General features: G+C 31.6%; 1 protein-coding gene across 1 annotated transcript; it reads left to right on the top strand.

The window, feature by feature from the left end:
• The first annotated feature begins 5440 nt into the window (after nt 1-5440).
• On the top strand, nt 5441-11645 carry LOC114387590 (sucrose synthase-like). The gene is made up of 14 exons (XM_028347793.1): nt 5441-5586; nt 6367-6482; nt 6595-6721; nt 6853-7004; nt 7121-7313; nt 7650-7985; nt 8090-8185; nt 8284-8457; nt 8561-8677; nt 8787-8953; nt 9059-9283; nt 9621-10184; nt 10552-10690; nt 11285-11645. Exons 2-14 carry the CDS (start codon nt 6385-6387, stop codon nt 11315-11317), a joined length of 2421 nt encoding a protein of 806 aa, XP_028203594.1. The 5' UTR covers nt 5441-5586; nt 6367-6384; the 3' UTR covers nt 11318-11645.
• Nucleotides 11646-19045: the final 7400 nt, after the last annotated feature.

Raw genomic sequence — 19045 nt, 5'->3', positions numbered from 1 at the left:
TAGCCTTGTGTGGATCTCCCAATAAAGGATGATCAAAGATCTTCAGGGTGAAGAATGAGTTCCTCCACAAGAACTCTAAAGATCTTTGATATACCTGGAAAAAAACAAAAAAATAAGAAAAAAAAAAGAAGAGGAAGAAAAAAAATAAACTTACTTGGACGTGATCGCAAACGATGGCGACGGAGGGTCGTGGAGGGGGGCGGAGGAAGGGGGAGGGGTAGGTCGTCATCGTGCGAAAGGGAGGGGAATGGGGGAGGTCGTGAACGCATGAGGGGAGGGGGAGACAATGCGAAGTGGAGGGGAGTGGGAGGGAGGAAGGAAAAGGAAGGAAAAGAAGGTGGAGGGAAAGGGGAGTGAGAGGGAAGGAAAAAAAAAAACTAGAGGAAGAAGAAAAAAAAAAGAAAGTGAAGGTTGTGTTGAGAAAAAAAAATATAATTAAGTATATTTAATTTAATAATAAAATATTTAAAAATAAAATATTTAAAAATAAAATTTATCTAACACTTATAAAATATTTAAGATCTTGAGATATATTAATAAAAAATAAAAAAATATTATAAAGTTTTCTATCACTATAAAATTTATAAAAGAAAATCTAAAATCTCAAGATATATCACTAAAGTTATTCTGACATATCCTACGATGTGATCCCATTTTCGTATGTACACAGGGACAACTCGGCCAATTTGGTTGTGTAGTTTACGGGAGAAAATCGGTTTATCAGTACGTGGGACCCCGTCTGTGACAGGTCAAATGTTAAGGCCCACAAAAGATATACGATTTGCACCCAAACAAATGGATCTTGTTTGCTAGTCTGCACCATTTTTACATTAATTATAATAAATTAAACTGTAATTTTGCCTTTCTAATTTCTTTACTTTATAATTTTTTTTAATTTTTAATTGTAATATTTAGTCTCTTAATTTTATAAATTAGTGATTTTGATTTATTTGTTAGATAATTAACTAATAATTATGATCAGTAAAATTATTAAGTAAATTATAGATTAAAATTTTAATAATTAATGATTTTAAATTCATTTATAATTAACTTTGGTAAAACAAAAAATCAATTAATTTATAATGAACCTATTATAAATGAGAATGGAAGAAATGTCTTAAACCTGTCTTTGTTTGGTAATAACTTTTTGAAGAATAATATTTTTTTTTTCAGAATTTTTCCCAAATTAACATACGTTTATTAAACTAAAATAATTTAGATATGAACTTTACAAAAAAATTATATGAGAGTGAAAAATAAAATTATACCAGTTAGTAAAACATAATAAATAATACTTTATCATTGAGGTTAAATAATTGCATATTATAATCTAAAGATGAGTTATGATATTTTTGAAATTATGTATCTGCTTATATGAATAACTTTAAGTATATCATCAATTATAAATATAAACTTTTTACTCTTATTATCCGAATTAATTAAAAATATTATAAAAATAAAAATATACCTTTAAGTACATTTAGTATTACTATTACATTATCATACTCTACTACTATTATTATTTAGTGAAAGAATCTTTGTTTAATTCTCATGTAATTTTTTTAAAACCAATAAAAGGAAGATAATGCAAATGAAATTATTATTTGAGTCAATTGAGTGAGAAACGTGTATGATCTCTTATACTAATAAAAAAATACTCCAATATTAGTATTTTGTTTGCCACGTCAATGTTTGTTTTATCCTCCAAGGAAAGAATGACTTGTCATTCTAGTGGAGGATCTTATAATTTGATTGTAACAGTGTCCTTTTTCGACATAATGAATTCGTCTCTATACCCACCAATTCACCATGGTATCTGCCTTGAGACTTTCTGCTAATATCTTCACCAACCAATATATATAAATAAAATACTCCTTTAATGTTTGAGATTCTTTTACACAAAAAAGAACAGAAACAAATAAATTTATTTATTAAAATTTTACTAAATTATATTTACTTTTCATAATTTGTAGCTTTTCGACAATCATTGTGGGATTTGAAAAATTAATAAATATAACATTTAAAAATTATTAAATTAATTTGATTTATTTAGAATAAACTTGTAATAAATTTTTTAATATTTATTAAAAATTGAAAAATTAGTCAATACAATTCTTTTTAATGATAAAATATTAGTCAATATAAATTTAGAACACACAATTATACGTAAATGATAAAAACTAAAAGTTATTCAATACTCACAATGACCATTTGAAAAATTATTTATATATTTTTATTTTAATATTTAAATAATATATATTTTACTAAATAAACTCACTTATTTATTAGAAAAATATTTTAACAAGCTAATTATAATTTCAAATTTTTATTATGTTTTACAATTTTTTTTATTATCTTCAATGGTCAGATCTGCAACTACACTTTTATTTTATGAAGCACAACATGCAATTTCTTTTCAAACTGTAAAGGAGATCTGGATCCATCACACACACAAATATACACCTCGATCTCTCTCCATATATAAAACCTTTGAAACGTTTATGTAGAAATTCCTCGCATGTTGTATTGCTTAATGTAACAACTGTTTTTGGTTGAAGTGGACGATACTATTTAAACTCTAAATTAAAAAAAAAATGCATGCAAAAAGGTTCAAAACACGGCATTAATTCAGATACTACAGGCACCGCATAAAAAACTATGGCTGACGACAAATACATTGTACTATAAAATACAGTATCGTAATTATTACTTATCAACAAACAACGAGAACTTTTAAATATTATTAAATAAAATTAAACGCCTGAACTTAAATAAAAACCGGATAAATTAAATTAAACATGGAGAAAGAGTAGAAACCGCTATATTGAAAAGTGGTTTGTCTAATTAAGAAAAAAAAGAATGTGGTTTGTGAAAACAACAACGAAACCACTTCAAGGTTAGCTGTAATAATAATGGACGGTTCTTTCATGGAAACAGAGACAATCATTTTACCTTCAATCTCAAATTCGAACAATGGATTACGGGGGTGGATGAGTATGTAAAGTGAATCTGAATCCCTTTTATTTTACCCTTTTCTTATTTATTTATTTTCTTTGGGTAACATTTATGATCCTAACTCTTTCTCATTTTTTCACTATAAAAAGGGGCTTCCCAACCCATCACTCTTCACCATTTAATTCCTCCATTTCGATTGCTTCTCTTAGCTTGTCTCATTCAATTAACTTTGTTCCTTCTTCTGGGTGGTGGCATTTCGCATTCAAGGTAACTAATTGCTATCTACAAGCATAACTCCATTTGTAAATTACAATGCCAAATCTTGAAATTGTTTTTTTTTCATCTTTATTATTATTACTATTTACATGGCAAAATATCTACCTCACCCCCACAAATATCTTTACATGGGAAAAATATCTCTAGCTAGCTTAACCCCACAATATCTAATTATCCATTACTCTTTGTTCGAGTGTTATTTCTACAAATAGTATAGTAGTATATACACTGCATAAATGTAAGTGACCAAAGGGGTGAACAAACAAAACAGAACTCTATTAACTAATGTTCCAACAAAACTAACCATGGGGTCTAGTTAGTAATACTAGTGTGTAACGACAAAAAGTTAATGCTTGCTATCAACACAAAATGCCCACCGCTACGGTCACCACAGACAAAATCAAAGGGAAAAAACGAAAAAACATAGTGGACAACTCAAATTTTCACCCAAGAAAAAGCTGAACATACGTACATTTATAGATAAGCTTGAATCGCTACTATTTGAAGTAGAGTAATCTTTTTCCTTTCAGTAACTGAAATGTACATTGCATATATCCTTGAATCAGTTATGTTGATATCTGACATTAAATTAGTCTCAGTATTGTAATCAATGCATCTATTTATTTAATTTTTTTAGAAGATATTTATTTAATTTTTATATGATATATATTAGTTATTTTTTAAAAAATTTTATTGTGTGTGTAAACTATTTTCTTAAAATTTCACTTATTGAAAAAGGTATTATGAACACAATTGGAATGTGTTTTTATGATAGTTATAATTTCTATATTGCAAAACATTTCATGCAAAATTGGTATATCGATAGTCAACACATAAATCTCTTCATGGGAGTTTACAAATGCTGGCTTGTTTATGGTATTCTATTTGTGTTTTATTAGATAAATTAATTAATAACTTGAATTTGTCAGTTGTACAATATTTACCTTCGTTGTTACTTGTATGTATCTGATCTAGAATTTTCTTGTACAATAAGAAGCAACAATTGTGCTTACATGTGAATGTATAACCAAACTAACTAATAAATGAATTTCTTCACTATCAATGCAATATTTGCATTGATTTTATCTTTGACGTTGCATTTATTATTACATTTATGTGTCATACACCAAATATTTCTTTTATATATATATATATATGAGGAGGAATTAAATTATGACATAATTTTTTGATAATTATTACATTATTTTTATAATCCATATAGAATGTTAATTTATTGATTTAACCATTCACTTATATTTATATGTTTTCAAAATTATTTGTATTAAATTTTGTCAAAATTGAACAACAAAAAATAATTAAATGATCAATATTTTAGTATATTTTAAAATATTTATATTAAGTCGATTTATATGAATAAAATAACAAATAATTTTTTTATTAATATCAATTTTTGTATATATGATCTAAATGAAATGAATTTTCAATTTAATAGTGAATTTTAAGAAAATATTATTCATTTAAAAGTTATAAAATAGAATAATAATTATCAAAGTAACAACGATATAATTTGATCTATCCCCTCTCTATATATTTTAATTTATCCCCTCTCTATATATTTTAATTTATTAAATATGTCCGAGTTTATGATGAAAAAAGAATACTTAAATCTAGGTGCCAAAAAGAAAATATTTGAGTTATATCCGCAATCAATAATAGAATGTAGGATAAAACGTTGCTATAGCACGTTGACATGTCCTAAAATGATTGTTTCTTATATTTTACTCCGTATAGATAGTAAATTTAAAGTAATTAAAAAAAATTGTTAAATTATTCTATTTAAAATATAATTTCTTTCAATAATTAATCAGATAAACAAAAAAATTAATCTCAATTCTTTCCCTGTAATTAACTAGTATATCAACACAAAAGACTAATTTTATATTTTATTTAGTTAATTAATCACATTTTAAGGGATAATTCATATTATCTAAACACTGAAAGTGCGTGTTTGTTTAAAAGATTTTTAGATTTTATTTCTTTCCGAGTCAATTTTTACCTGATAAAAACCGTAGCCAAAATAAGACGAATTTAACGTAATCCAAAATATAGAAACTACGTGTAGAATATAATTTATACGTGTTGCATTGCATTTGCACATTTACATATTCGTCCTTGGTAGATATAGAGGGAGAGAGAGACAGAGTGAGAAAGCTTTTGGACTTCGTTGAATTTGGTGAAAATGGTTTTCCTCTTCTTTCTTTTTCTTTTGTATGTTTCTCTTTGTTCTGTTTCGTGCTCCTTGCCTATAAATTAACACCTCCACCTCATTCTCCATTCATTCATTTCGTCTTCCCCTTCACCCCTTCTTCTTTTACGTTCATTCTGTTTTCATAGGTATTCTTTTTACTTCTTCTGTTTCTTCCTCTCTTCCTTTGTTATTAGTTACTATTACTATTCATTTCTCGTTCCCTCATTACTTTGCCACGTCAGCTTCTGCTCTGCAACACTAAGATCTAGCACGGTCTCTGTGTTACAACCATTGGATCAGAGTCTGAGACATAATCCTGTGTTTCTAGTACTTCGTTTTCAATTCTAGTTATGTTTTGGGGTGCTGTCTTTGTTGAGTTTTTGGCTCATTTTCATTGGAATTACCATTCTGCACTTCATGCTTGGTTTCTGGGAAGACCGTTCTGAACTTTTGTCGGATTGCCCTTTTTCATTAAATTAAATTGAATTAATAACAAATGAAAATGAAATAAAAATTTATTTTTTGTCTGCAGACTGGTCTTGAACTAAGATCTTCTTTGTTAGTTTCTCATTGTTATGTTATGGTTATGTTTTGGATGCATGCTGTTACTGGGGTTTAAGAGTTTTTTGATCCTGCAATGATCAATATAAAATTTTAAAAATTCTAACATTTAAGATCTTAGTTCAATTAAGGTACAGGATCTGGAATTAAATTTTTTTTTTGGACCTGTGGTTGGTGAGAGAGGGTACTTACTGGTCGGTCTTGGAATCCAATACAGTCTTCTAGAAAGAAAAGAAAAAAAAATAATTCCACATTGTTTTGGTTTTGATTTTTGACTTTTGGTGACTAATCCTTATCCTTTTTTATGGTGGCTTGTTGCATTCAATTCTAATCAGTTTCTTCTTATGCTTCTTTACTTGTTGCAGTGAGGATCTTCTGAAGAAATGGCAAATCACCCTTTGACACACTCTCACTCTTTCCGCGAGAGGTTTGATGAAACTCTCACTGGTCACAGGAATGAAATTTTGGCCCTTTTGTCAAGGTACCTCATAAAAAAAGAAAAAAAAACTTTTCCTCCTTTATTAATTATAATAATTAACTTTGCTTCAAGGATGTAAAATATAACACTAACAATCTTGTTGTAATAACAAAAGGCTTGAAGCCAAGGGCAAGGGAATCCTGCAACACCACCAGGTGGTTGCAGAGTTTGAAGAAATCCCTGAGGAGAGCAGAAAGAAACTCCAAGGTGGTGTCTTTGGAGAAGTTTTGAGATCTACACAGGTTACTTTTTTCTTTTCTTTTGTTTCTACTTTATGTGTTGTGTTGTTATATTCAAGACATGTTTTGTGTGTTCTTGTTATAAGTGTTAGACTTTTAGTGTTTCATTTTGTTGTGTTTTTTGTTCTGTGTAGGAAGCCATAGTGCTGCCACCATTTGTGGCTCTGGCTGTTCGACCAAGGCCTGGTGTTTGGGAGTATCTGCGGGTGAATGTGCACATGCTTGTTGTTGATGAGCTGCTTCCTGCTGAGTATCTGCGTTTCAAGGAGGAGCTTGTTGAGGGAAGGTAAGGTTCTTCAGAGTTTCCACCTCAGCCTCTTTTTTTTGTCTTCACTCTTCATTATGTTCTGCATGTCAAGACAATTATATAACACGTTTTTTTTCTGACTCTTGATGATGCAGTTCTAATGGCAACTTTGTGCTTGAGTTGGACTTTGAACCGTTTAATGCATCCTTCCCTCGCCCAACTCTGAACAAGTCCATTGGAAATGGCGTCGAGTTCCTCAACCGCCACCTTTCGGCCAAGCTCTTCCATGACAAGGAGAGCATGCAGCCACTGCTTGAATTCCTCAGGCTTCACAGTTATAAGGGAAAGGTATATACTTTTTTTTTTGTCCTTTTTGAAGTGTATGCTTGGGATTATCAATTGTCCAAATTAGTATCTATAGACATTGCGTACTACATGAATTTAATCCACATGGTACTAGTACTACCACCCATATTTATTGACAATTTGTAATTATTGCTTTAGAAGGCAAATTCTTCATTGTTTCATGACTTGAATATCCAGTGGTGTTTCCGTGGACCATGTGCAAATCTAAGAAATCTGTATCTTTTCTATATAAAATATGATATGCAATGATCATTCCTTTGCAATGTTGTTTTGACAAGTTTGCTTTATTTGTAATGAATATCTGTTTGTTTGTTGCAGACCATGATGTTGAATGACAAAGTTCAAAGCCTGGATTCTCTCCAGCATGTTTTGAGAAAAGCAGAAGAGTATCTGACTTCAGTTGCTCCTGAAACACCCTACTCAGAATTCGAAAACAAATTCCGGGAAATTGGTTTGGAGAGGGGGTGGGGTGACATCGCCGAGCGTGTCCTCGAGATGATCCAGCTTCTCTTGGACCTTCTTGAGGCACCCGACCCTTGCACCCTCGAGACATTCCTTGGAAGAGTTCCTATGGTCTTCAATGTTGTTATCCTTTCTCCCCATGGTTACTTTGCCCAAGATAATGTCTTGGGGTACCCTGACACTGGTGGACAGGTTAGTTGAGATGAGCTGAGATAACATTTCTAGTAATTTTCGCACTATTTTGGTACCTATCAAGGTTGAGTGGCATGGTTAAAATTGTTGATTCTATAATCCAGGTTGTTTACATCTTGGATCAAGTTCGTGCCTTGGAGAATGAGATGCTCAACCGCATCAAGAAACAAGGCCTTGATATCACCCCTCGTATTCTCATTGTATGTCCTAGTGTAGTTCGTAAGACATAGCTTATTTATGTAATATAACTTATGGATATTTCTTTAACTTTTGAGCCTGTGATTTCTGTTAAATACAGATTACTCGTCTTCTCCCTGATGCAGTAGGAACTACCTGTGGCCAACGTCTAGAGAGGGTATATGATACTGAATATTGTGACATTCTCCGAGTTCCTTTCAGAACCGAAAAGGGAATTGTTCGCAAATGGATCTCAAGATTCGAAGTCTGGCCATACCTAGAGACTTACACTGAGGTGAATTTTAACTTTTACTCAGAACTGTGACAAGGTTCAAGCATTTTGATGTTTTCACTTTGAATCAATTTCCAATCTAACTATATTTTCTTGTCAACATTAGGATGTTGCCCTTGAACTTGCCAAGGAGTTGCAAGCCAAGCCAGATCTGATCGTTGGAAACTACAGTGATGGAAACATTGTTGCCTCTTTGTTAGCACATAAATTAGGAGTAACTCAGGTTTGTATATATGGACACCTACTTTCTAGTTTAATGTTGTCACAACCATTTTTGTACATTCTGGAAACCTGATTAAGCTTCTTCCCTTAATTTAATGACAAAAATGCAGTGTACCATTGCTCATGCTCTAGAAAAGACCAAGTACCCTGAGTCTGACATTTACTGGAAAAAATTTGAAGAGAAATATCACTTCTCATGCCAATTTACTGCTGATCTTTTTGCAATGAACCACACAGACTTTATCATCACCAGCACCTTCCAAGAGATTGCTGGAAGGTGAGCTATGTTTTCCCTTTTATTCACTATGTTTTAAATGCACTATTCTATTTAATTGATATGCTTACTAAAACTAATTCTTGCATCTGTTATTTCTTCTTAAAGCAAGGACACTGTTGGACAGTATGAGAGTCACACTGCCTTCACCCTTCCAGGACTCTACCGTGTTGTTCACGGTATTGATCCCTTTGATCCAAAGTTCAACATCGTCTCTCCCGGTGCCGACATGAGCATATACTTCCCATACACTGAAACTGAGCGTAGGTTAACAGAGTTCCACCCCGACATTGAAGAGCTTCTTTACAGCTCAGTGGAGAATGAAGAACACATGTAAGTTTCTCAACCTTATTTCTTCAACCCCTCACAATAATGTTGTCATATATAGAACATTTGCTCAAGGAAAATGTTGTTCAATACAAAAACTGTAGTTAGGGAAATGAAAATTTTCTGTTAAAACAACTTGAGTAAATAGTGTATGCACATTTAGTAAAAGGTTTTTACACTATAATCCAATTATATCTTAAAAGTCATATTTACAGTGAATTCTGATTGATTGACGATGTAAATACTTTTTATACTAACAGTGCATAGAAATTGAACTCTTTTTCTTTACCATCTCTTGATTGGATTGAAAGTGCAGCTGTTTAATGTAATGTCATTGTAACAGATGTGTATTGAAGGACCGCAACAAGCCGATCATCTTCACCATGGCAAGACTTGACCGTGTGAAGAACATCACGGGACTTGTGGAGTGGTATGGCAAGAATGCGCGCCTCCGCGAGTTGGTAAACCTCGTGGTGGTGGCCGGAGACAGGAGGAAGGAGTCCAAGGACTTGGAAGAGAAGGCCGAGATGAAGAAGATGTATGGCCTCATCGAGACCTACAAGTTGAACGGCCAATTCAGATGGATCTCCTCTCAGATGAACCGTGTGAGGAACGGAGAGCTCTACCGTGTCATCTGTGACACAAGGGGTGCCTTTGTGCAGCCTGCAGTTTATGAGGCCTTTGGGTTGACTGTGGTTGAGGCCATGACTTGTGGGTTACCAACATTTGCCACATGCAATGGTGGTCCTGCTGAGATCATTGTGCATGGAAAATCTGGTTACCACATTGACCCTTACCATGGTGACCGTGCTGCTGAGATCCTTGTTGAGTTCTTTGAAAAGAGCAAGGCTGACCCATCTCACTGGGACAAAATCTCCCAGGGTGGACTCAAGCGTATTCATGAGAAGTATGCACATTGCCCTAAACAATCCTCACATCCTGTCACCATAATTTTACTAAAATATGTTTCCAGACATTTCGGTAAAACTTGATTTTAGTCCCGGATTTTACATTTGATCAATTTGATCTCTGAATTTTTAATTTTGTCCTTCCTCACTGTAAAAACTGTTTGTAAAGAGGGACGAAAACAAATGTCCAGGGAACTAAATTGATCAAAATTAAAATACAGGAACTAATACTATCATTTTTTTACAAAAAATACATAAATTAATAACATATTTTACCTCCAAAATTTTTACTATACCATCATTGCAAAATATGTTAGTTTGAGTATTGTATAATTGAGGTTTCTCTTTTTAATCTTTGATCCACAGGTACACATGGCAAATTTACTCTGACAGGCTCTTGACACTCACTGGTGTGTATGGCTTCTGGAAGCATGTGACCAATCTTGAACGCCGTGAGAGCAAACGTTACCTTGAGATGTTCTATGCTCTCAAGTACCGCAAATTGGTATATTTCTTTCATTACACTATTCAATGGTTTCGTTTATGAATTAAATTTGATGTTTTGAGCTACTTAAAATAGGATGCAGTACACTCTTTTTTCTCAAAGAAATGCATGGTTTTTGTTATCAATTGTTTTTTTTTTTGTTAAATTCGATTTGGTAGAGATAATTAGCTAAATGAGCTTTATAGAACAAAAGAGTAAATGCCTGAACAAAATTTAGTTATTAAGTGTTTTAGTATTATCTTTCAATTGAAATTGGACTTTTCTTTCTATATGATGCAATAAAAGTTAATTTGGATGAATGGAAAGAAAATGAGGAAGGAAGAAATTGAAATTTGAACGGGAAAGAAAATTTTAATTTTTTTAAAAGTCAAATTTTCTCTTTACTTTCGTTTCAACTAAGTTTCAAATTTCCCAATTTTTTCTTCCAATTGTTTTTCTCTCTCTTTATCAAACATATATTGTCACCTATTATAGTGATAATAAAATTGGAATTTTAATCAGAGAATAATACCAAAAATATTACTGCAACTTTTTCCCAATTCTTCCTTTAAATGTCAACTTACTAATGTATATTATTCATCCTTGTGACCTCAGGCTGAGTCTGTGCCCCTTGCTATTGAAGAGTAAAATCATGTTTGAAGAGAACATGAATGGAGAAACCGGCTTTTGGTCGTTTGGAGTCTTATGGAGCTTTCATAAATAAAGCCATTGAATTTTGATTGTGATCTGTTTTTGGATTTAAAGAGTCTAAAAAAAAAAGTGTCGTTGATTTTTGATATTTTGCGTAGGTTTTGTGTAAAACAAAAAACAAAAAAATAGTTTTTTTTTTATTCTTTTCTTTTTTGTTGTTGCAATATTGAGTATGATTGGAAATCTTTAAATTTGGGTGTTCCACCCCATCAATTCAATTTAAAGATATGCCTTCTTCAATTCAATTTCGGTGTTTATTGGTCCACATTTACCCTCCAACTTTATCGTTTATAGATCCTTTTTTATCTTTATCTCTCGTCGAACAATGTGCATAAGAAAAAAATCTATTCGAGCAATGCTATTTAACATGGGCTTCGATCAGTAAAATTCTCTAGTGGCAATGGAAAAAGGGTTGTTGCTTTCTGTTCCCCAAATATTCCTTCCTACACCTTTCCCGAATAGTTTTTACTTTCTAGATTGGTCAATTCGGAAGCTAACTTTTTTTGGGTGAATATTCATTTTGGCAATTTTTTTGGTGTAGGAAACAATAGCCTTGTAAATGAAATCCTTTTAAGCTAGATTTTATGTGTTGGACCATATATGTCACACGTCTTTCGAGGGCATTATTTTGCGCATCCAACACAATTGTTGGTATACTCAACACAACAATGCAATTTCAATTTTGTCATTCTGTAAAGTTGTTACAGATTGGTCAATTTGTAAGTCTCATACGGATTGATCCAATCTATAAGTGGCCCAAATATTTTTTTTTAATTTTTTTCAAAAATATGTTCTAGGAATTAATTTATAATTAATGGCTCATGCAGGAATCAAACATATGACTTTCGTATTATTAGCACGATGCTCTAACCAATTGAACTAATAGGTCAATTATGTTATAAAATAATTAACGTCACTATATATAACACTAAAATTTCTAATGTATATTTAATGCACATGTAAATTTAGATAATAAATTTTATGATAATTAATTTTTATCTAATAATTAATTTGTTTACATATATATGTAAAATTAATTATTGGATCAAAATTAATTGTCACAAAATTTATTATCTAAATTTACATGTGCATTGAATATACACTAGAAATTTTAGTGTTATATATAATGATATTATTTATTTTATAATATAATTGACAACTATTAATTCAGTTGATTAGAGCATCGTGTTAATAATGTGAAGTCACAGGTTTGATTCCTGCATAAGTCATTAATTTTAAATTAATTCGTAAAACATATTTTTTATTTTTTTTAAAAATCATTTGGGCCACTTAATCCGTAAGCCTCATACGGATTGGCCAATCCATAAGCCTCATAGGGATTTTTTAATTCGTTATTCATATGAGGCTTACGGATTGGTCAATCCATATCAATTTTACAAAATGACAAAATTGGAATTGTGTTGTTGTGTTGGGTGTACCAACAATTATACTGGGTGAAAAAAGCAGTGTCATCTTGTGATTATGAGATTGAGAGTAATTTTGGCCATTGAGACTTTATTTTGGGGTGTTGCTAGGTGCACCAGTAATATTACTTGTGCACCTAGTAATAAAAATTAATTATGAAAATACTCTTAGTGCTATCTTCTTCCTTTTAAGTTATTTTTTTTACGCTAATGCATTCGTTCATTTTCTCGATTTCTTCTGATTTTTTCATTGTCATGAGAGGTTCATTGTGCCGCTTCGGTCGAGGTGAAAGTGTTATGGAGGTACATTGGTGGTGGTTGTGGCGATGGTTCCTTTGGTTGTTAAGGGAGGTACGTTGGATGTACGTCTATTTTTTTATTTTTATTTTCTGCGTAAAATACAGATTAAAGAATCTATAAGTTATATAAAACTTATGGATTAATAATATTCTTTTTAATTAAAATAAATATTTATTTTTTAAAATTTTATTAAATTATAAATATATTAATATGATTGTTGTAAAAATTAATGTGTAAAAAATTATTTGTTTATTTGAAATGTAATTAGTATTATTATTTTAAATATTTTTAAATAAGTGTAGTTTGATAATAAATTTGTAAGTATTTGTTTTTATATTTTGGAAATGGTATTAATTGTAAAATAATTTACACTTTTAATTTATGTATAATTTATTTGAGTTGTTGTGATCTAAAATTGATTGTTTTTTGTGGTTATAATTTCATGAATTAGAATTAAGTTGAATAATATAATTTATTTTAGTACATATGGTTAGGTTATAATTTTTTTTTATCTATTATATGGTTATCCATTTTAAGTAGAAAAAGTTGATGTTGTTGGTTTTTCATACATAGGGTTATCAATTATAATGTTTTATAATATTATATGTAGGAAAAAATTACCTAAGGTTTTGTGTGATAGTATATGTATGGTGCAGTTATGGATTGTTTGTTTGTGATTAAAATTTTTGAATGTCTTGTTAAGATGGACGAAGATCAATGGATGTATGACAATATAATGTCTGAAGAAGTTTATATGAATGAATAAAATGAAGACGAAGCTGGTGTGAATGAAGAACATGTTGATTTTTTTAATGCGTTCAATACTTCTTAGATATTAATATGATTTATTGTTAGTAAAGTAATTAAATGAATGTCCCTTGAAGACTAAATTTGTGTGGATTGCATTGTAGGTGTTTGCTACCCGAGATGAAATTCTACATTGGGCTCGATCTGTTGCTTATGAAATTGGATTTGTGACAGTGATTATGAGGTTAGACACAAACACTGGTATGAGAGGAAGAACTTCATTTGTCTTAATTGGTTGTGAAAGGAGTGGTCAGTATAGGTCTAGGAAGAAAGATTTTGTAAGAAAAGATACTGACAGTATGAAATGTGAGTGTCCCTTTAAGTTTCGTGCGAAACCAGTGGTTGGAGGCCAATGATAGATGGTGAAGTTAATGTGTGGGAGTCACAATCATGAAATGACAAAGTCATTAGTTGAACATCCATATGTTGGTCGATTGACTAAGGATGAAAAGATAATTATTGCTGATATGAAAAAGTCAATGGTGAAACCAAGAAATATTCTGCTAACACTGAAGGAGCATAATGTCAATAGTTATACAACAATCAAACAAATATATAATGCAAGAAGTGGATACCGTTCTTCCATAAGAGGTAGTGATACTGAAATGCAACAACTAATGAAGCTTCTTGAACGGGATCAATATATTCATTGACATATATTAAATGATGAAGATGTTGTACGTGATATCTTTTGGTGTCATCCTGATGCAGTGAAGTTATGCAATGCTTGTAATTTGGTATTTTTGATAAATAGTAGCTACAAAACAAACTGGTAGAGGCTCATGTTACTTGACTTTGTTGGTGTGACACCAACGAGGATGACATTCTCTGTTGGTTTTGCCTATTTGGAGGGAGAACGTCTAAATAATGTGGTCTGGGCTCTAGAAAGGTTTCGAGGTCTTTTTCTAAGACATGATGCCTTTCCTGAAGTTATTGTTACCGACAAAGACCTAGCCTTGATGAATGCAATGAAAATTGTATTCACTGATTGTACCAACTTGTTATGTAAGTTTCACATTGACAAGAATATCAAGGCAAAATCTAAATCACTGGTTGGTAAAAAAAAATGCATGAGATTATGTGATGGATGCTTGGGGGAGTTTGGTTGATTGTCCTTCCGAGGATTAGTTTGATGATTGCCTTAAGAAGTTTGAAATTGATTGTTCACCATGGCCAATGTTTGTTGACTATGTCAACCAAACATGGATAATTCCCCACATAGAAAAATTTGTTAAATCTTGGACGAATAAGGTGATGCATTTAGGAAACACAACAACAAACAGGTATGAAAATTGTCATTTTTTATTAGGGTTTAGGACTTAATGGATAAAAATACTTGTATTTGTTTATTGTTTTTTGTGTATTTCATACGCAGGGTTAAATCTGCTCATTGGGCTTTAAAAAGATTATCATAGAATAGCCTTGGAGACCTATGTAGTGTTTGGGAAGTCATGAACAACATGATCACACTGCAACACACTGAAATTAAGACATCTTTTGAGACAAGTACACATGTGGTTCGACATGTTTTAAAGTTACCTTATGCAAGAGACTACTTGGCATGGTATCAATGTAAGCTTTAAATTAGATTGCCGCTGAGTTTGAGTGTGTACGTTATGCTAACAAAAACCCTTCTCGTTGTGGATGTGTCATGAGAACTACTCACGGTCTTTCCATGTGCATGTGAGCTATCCAAATATATTGTTACTACCATACCACTTGACACAATCCATATGTTTTGGCGGAGACTAAGTTTTTCAGACCAAGGGTTATCTGAGCTCCAAGTAAGCATAACCAAAGAGATGGAAACCATATCCAAGCGATTTGAAGAGCTTGATATTTGTGGCAAAGTTACTCTAAAGAGTAAACTTCGGGAAATTGCCTACTTTGATCTATACTCTATGTGTCCTCCTCCAGAAAAGGTCAACTCCAAAGGTGCTCAGAAGAAATCGATGACCAAACATCAAAGATCAACAAAGTGTGATCCGTCTTATTGGGAGTATCTTGATGCTTTACATTTTGTGCAAAATAGTAATTCTTCAGTCAAATGTAGTGCATCATCATTTGACCAAACAATTGCAAGAAGGACTATGCCGATGTTGGATCAATTTCATCTGTGCATTCATGATTCCATTGAAAATATTGTCGATGTAAAAGTTGACGGTAGCTGTGGATATCGTGCAATTGTTGTCTTATTAGGTATGGGTGAAGATTCATGGTCTTTGGTGCACAACCATTTGCTTAAAGAACTTGTCAAATGGTCTGATGAGTATATCAACCTCCTTGGTGGCATAGACAAACTTGAGGAACTAAAGCGGTCCCTACTTGTTGATGGATTATCCATGGTATGTAATTTATGTTATTTTTATTATTTAAAATTTAGTTTAAATAAATGTAACCATAACTGTAGCATGCAAGTTACCATGGATAAGTGGATGAATATAACCGACATGGGATATGTCATTGCATTAAGGTATAATGTCATCCTTGTTTCTCTGTCTCTCCAACAAAGCATGACGTTTTTTTCTCTTAGAAGTCAACCACCAACATATTTTTTTGTGTATCACGTAATATGTATCAATCATGTGTATGAAAATCATTTTGTTCAGGTAAATGCATCATAATCCTATTTTTTAATTTATGAAATTAATTGTGTTATAATAATTTGAAATTGTTTGTGCATGCATAACAGGTTTTTCTTAAGAAACTGTTGTCCCTTACCACCTATAGCTTTGTTATGGTCTAGAAATTGTCATCCTCAGGTAAAGCAGTGGTCAACTCCATATATTAGTAGAATGCAGCAGTACAAAAATTTGATGATGTTGAAAACAAACTATGTTGATTTAAGTGAAGAGTGAAGATTTAGCTACTTACGTAATTGTCATGTACTACAAAAAAATATACAACTGTTTCATTGGAAATACATATAATTATGTATTATACTTTACGTTCAAACGATTTAAGGTTACTATAGTACCTAGGGTTTAGTCTTACGTGCGTTATTAGGGTTAACTATTACGTGAAAACCAGGGTTTAGTGGTACATAAAAAAGGATGGGTTTTATCGACTAGGGTTTAGTGTTACGTCACCAGTTATAGTTTAGGGTTAATTCGAAACTTATTAACATTTTTGTTACGTGTGGAATATAGGGTTTATGATTTAATTCACGACCTATGATATAAAGCGGTTCAATAGTAATATAAAAAGATTTCAAATAAAATTGGTAAAACAAAAATGTTGTCAAATAAAATAAAATGATAAACATTGTCTACACATTTCCTAAAAATTCTAAATGTCTTCATGTGTCTTCCATGTGCTGCCTTCATCGCGACCGCACATATACATTGTGATCCGCAAAACTGGAGAAGTAGAACCCCAAACTGGAGAAGTAGAACCCCAAACTCTATTGCATACTTTCCTACACACTAGAGCTTGGAGTGAATCCATTGCATTGGTGAGCTTCTCTTTCCTTATTCCCTCTCCTTCCTACATCCTCCTATACTCGAGTTGAACCATGATGGAGTTCAATTAAAGTTTTAGTGGGGTTGGCTTTGGTTTGTGTTTCTCTTTGGGTTTTATTGTGTGGTAATGTAGTGGGGGGTAAAAATTATCCTTTGGACCTAAAGTTTTCTCCTTTCTCATCCTTAAGCCAAACTTGAAACCGCCTGAGAAGGGAAGCTCTACTATATATTCTATTATTTTTGTGGTATTACCATATATTTTTATCGCTTTTGTGATATTAATTTGATTTTAGATGTTTGTGAATGATGGGTAGATATAAACATCTACTCTTGACTCATTTAAGTTTTTGAGCTTTTGAAGGTTTAGATTTTTATTGAGAATGTGTGATTAAGGAGTTTATTGGGGTGATTAATTTGTGAGGAATGAAATAGAAGTGACGAGTAATTGTTTGGTATGCTTTGGAGGCCATGGTTGGCCATTAGAAGTTTGGATTTGTGATATTCACGAGTTACATATTACTGGCCCACACTAAGCACACGAATGTTGAAGGAGCCACACTAAGCATGATGAATGTGTATTTTTTTTCCTGAGGTATGTGTGTGTTTGAGAGAGAATGAATGGTGTATCAGGCGAGTGAGAGAACTTGGACTGCTTCTGCAGTGTGTGAATGACCTTATAGTGTAGAACAAGAAAAAAATGGAGATAGTTTGAGAGGATGCATGATATTTAATTTCATTTTCAAGTATTGTCGACTGATCAGTTTAGCTTTATGAGTTATAATATAAATCTTAAAGTCTAAGTTAGTATGTACGATATTTGAGCCAACAAAAACTATTGTTAAATGATACATTATATTATATTAGTGATTGATTTTTCTTGTTATTTAAGATTTTTATTTTATATTAATTTTAAATTAGATTTATGTATTATATTTAAGGCTTAGATATTTGTCTGTGCTTACAATATTTCAAATTTTTAGTCCATGTATTTTTTTTCCTATAATTTTTTTTCATTTAGTTCTTCTATTTGTTTTTTTTTCTTCATTTTTTAGGCCCTTTGATGTCATGACAATGTGATACTGTTGTGACATTGATGATGTAATAGTATGTTAATATGGTACATGATGACATAAATTAACTTTTTCTTATGTGTCACATTCTAAATTATGGTGGTGTCTTCTTTCTAATGTTTATGTGATAAATCTTGACGACAAGGATCAAAAGTAAAATGTTTAAAAATGTTAGGGACTAAAACTAAAAAAAAAACTTACAAAGACTTCAAATGAAAAGACACTAAATACATTTTTTTTATTTCCATTTTTTTTTCTTATTCTCATTTCTCTTAAATATATTTTATTTTCTACATTTTAGTTTTTCTTTCCTATTTTTTTCTTCTTTATTTTAAAAAATGAATGATAATGATGAAGAGCAAGAAGAAACCGGGTGTAAGCCTGATGCATAAAAAATAATACTCGCACAAGGACAAATGTATCATACACAATGGTCTAAAAGTTTGGATATTGAACCCTAAGGATCAATTGTGTTCTCAGTTAGTTAAAATTATTAAACTAAACAGTTGGATTAATCAAAAGAGGAATTGCAGTATTTTTGTGGTTTTGGTTTTAAAAGAAAACAAAGTAAAATACACAAGAGATATTTGAATGATATTAAAA

Source organism: Glycine soja, chromosome 15 (genome assembly GCF_004193775.1).
Source record: "Glycine soja cultivar W05 chromosome 15, ASM419377v2, whole genome shotgun sequence".
Classification (NCBI taxonomy): Eukaryota; Viridiplantae; Streptophyta; class Magnoliopsida; order Fabales; family Fabaceae; genus Glycine; species Glycine soja.
This window is presented reverse-complemented; position numbering and strand designations above follow the sequence as displayed.